The 2,862-nt window shown below is 35.0% G+C and overlaps 1 protein-coding gene across 1 annotated transcript; it reads right to left on the bottom strand.

Moving 5' to 3' along the window:
• Nucleotides 1–233: 233 nt before the first annotated feature.
• On the bottom strand, nucleotides 234–2,367 carry LOC149579601 (uncharacterized). Its single transcript, XM_089802274.1, has 5 exons — nucleotides 1,812–2,367; nucleotides 1,516–1,696; nucleotides 721–853; nucleotides 537–628; nucleotides 234–425 (listed from the first exon to the last, which is right to left on the bottom strand). The coding sequence occupies exons 1-5, from the start codon at nucleotides 2,100–2,102 to the stop codon at nucleotides 286–288; spliced, it is 837 nt and encodes a 278-aa protein (XP_089658400.1). The 5' UTR covers nucleotides 2,103–2,367; the 3' UTR covers nucleotides 234–285.
• Nucleotides 2,368–2,862: the final 495 nt, after the last annotated feature.

Raw genomic sequence — 2,862 nt, 5'->3', positions numbered from 1 at the left:
GGTCACATGCTTCAACAAAATTTTAAACTAGTTATACATTAAATGTCAACCTTATACATCACAAGGAATCAAGAAAATGAAAATTAACTAGAAAAGAATCAAATAAATACTCAATATGTTTCTTTCCTTTTTTGGTGCCAGCTTTCTTGTGGGTTATTTACATGTGTTACACTTCAAGATGATATCTTTAATTCCAATAATCATGTTATAAAATTTATATTGTAGGTAAGACTATCATATATACATGCTGATAAGCATACAACAACAAGGCAATTTCAATCTAGTTTATGACACTACTGAGATGTATCCCATCTGCAACTTGTATAGATACTCTTCTTCTTCTGTTAAATGGTCATTAACCCATTCTCCGCTGTAACTACGCCATTTGAAATCTCCCGTCACATTTGATCCATAAGATTCAAAAACTGTCAAATTAAAACATTTTAATTGATAAAAAGTACAAATGAGAAAATAATGTATAACATCCTAAAGAGAAAAAAAATATGAAATTCAATCAAACATGAGTAGTGACGTACCTTCATTTAAATTCACAGTTTTTGAACCAGCGAATAACTCATCCGGATCAGTATATTGTTGACTCATTAGTAGAGGAATCAAATTCTCTTTTCTGGAAAAACAAAGGTTACAAGAATAAAATCAGGAAATTTAATATTCTCTATTAAAAGGAATATAAATAGTAGCTTTTCCTTCCTTATATACCTTGTCCATGATTGAACGACTTTTCCTGGACCAAAATCATCAAAATCATCATAGTTCTCCTCCTCCTCAGAACCTTCATCAGATGTCAATTCATATGAAGTAGTTTCATTCCTCAGTATTGACTGCTTAACATCTGTAGTACATAAAAGCTTGAAAAATTAATATATCATTAATATTATTTTGATTAATTAAAGTGGAAAGGGTTCAAACTCATAACAAAAAAGTAATATCAAGTTCAATAAACCAGACATTCCAAAAAGATCACGAGCAGTGACCCAATGGAAAAAGATCATAACCAAAGCCAATAGCTACAGCAAACAAAACCAACTAACCATAAAACTTTATACTATAAATATGTTTGTATAAATAATCTCAGAGCATATTTAAAAAGAAAAAAGAAATAGTTATCATTAATCTTATTTGTTTCTTGGATTTGATTGTGTGAACATTCTTTTAACATAATGTTTTCCGTGATCCATCATCAAGATGCATGCAAAAGAAAAGAAAGAGAAAGGAGCATCCTAATGATGGATCACAGAGTGTGAACATTTTTTTAACATAACATTTTCCGTGATCCATCATCAGGATGCATGCAAAAGAAAAGAAAGAGAAAAGAGCATTCTTGTGATGATGATTCATGAAGTGTGATTGGAAACATTATGTTCAAAAATTGTTCACAGAATCAAATCTAGAAAGCAAATAACACTGATGGATTGTAGATATTGGATAGCTCTAATTTATCAGTATTACAAACAAAATTACGTCACATTCATTTAAAAATAGTTAGCATTTTGCCTTTGCATGAGAATGTTACAACTTCCTCACTGTGATTTGAATCCTGTGATACAAATTTGGTAGACTTGGACACATCCTCTGCCATGTGGCGTCTGCGTTCAGCAGCTTCCTTTTCTTTTTCCATTCGCCGCTTCTTCTTTGTCTCTTCTTCCATTTCTCGCTTCTTTCGCTCATATTCAACCTGTTTAATTATTTCTATTCTTATCATAAAACACAATGATAAAATTGTAATTGTGAACTCCTGTCTGAGAAATCTCGATTCTAATCTACAAGAACATAAATAAAAATAATAATACCAAAGCTTTGTGTCTGTGTTCTTTTTCTTTAATCTGTAGACGTCGTTGCTCCTCAGCTTCCTTCTGTTGCTTCCGAACTTCTTCTAGTCGCTTCATCCGCTTTTCTTCATGTTCTCTCCTTTTCCTTTCTTCCCTTTTCCTCTTGACTGCCGCAGCCTCCTCTGCAATTTTATGTCGCTGTTCCGCCTTCTGCATTTTCTCCTGCAATTTCCTGAACCTTTCTTCTTCCACTTTCATTTTCCTCTCCAAAGCATTTTTCAACTTCAAATCGACAATTGATTTTCCTGCCATGGTACCTCCTTTTCTACTTAGTAATTGAATTATGAGCGCACTCTTTACCTTTTTTTTCTGCGTTCACATGCAAAGAACAATGAATTTCTCACTTCTATTTCTATATTGTTTTATACTTGTGTAGAGGAGTGAGTAATTTATGGCGCAGGTGCAACGGACAAAATTATTCTTGCACATTGAGTGCGGAGCATCCACAAACGGTAAAATACATTGATTACATTCTCCACCAACATAGCAAACAAAATTCTGTAGATCCTCCATTAATGGTTTCTGCCCTGTGGTTCAGAAAGCTTCGCTTGCACAAGATCTTTTCTACTTAGTGGGGATTTCTTATTCATTGCATCTGCTAATTTGATTCTAACTTTCGGCGCTGGATTGACTTCTGAGGTGGCGGATATGAGCCCGGATTTCTTATTCATTGCGTCTGCTAATTTGATTCTAACTTTCGGCGCTGGATTGACTGCTGAGGTGGCGGATGTGAGCCCGTTCATGCCGACCGGGCTTAACCGGCACACTCGAAGCCGGATTGACTGCTGAGGTAGCGGTTGTGGGCCCGTGACTGCAAGATATTCATGGAATGCGTGGACTGCAAGATATGCACAAAATGTTCTTGTCCAAAATGATTTAAAATGTCTGTACCGGATTTAATTGCATGGTATAAATGCCGAACTTTGCTATACTTTGCTATACTTTGCCCAGCCTGTCCGAAAATGGGAGCAATGAAACAGAATATACCCTCAGATCTTGTAGCTGCAAATGC

This window comes from Cupressus sempervirens, chromosome 1 (assembly GCF_028749045.1).
Source record: "Cupressus sempervirens isolate cs-2001-9-10 chromosome 1, ASM2874904v1, whole genome shotgun sequence".
In the NCBI taxonomy this organism is placed as follows: Eukaryota; Viridiplantae; Streptophyta; class Pinopsida; order Cupressales; family Cupressaceae; genus Cupressus; species Cupressus sempervirens.
This window is presented reverse-complemented; position numbering and strand designations above follow the sequence as displayed.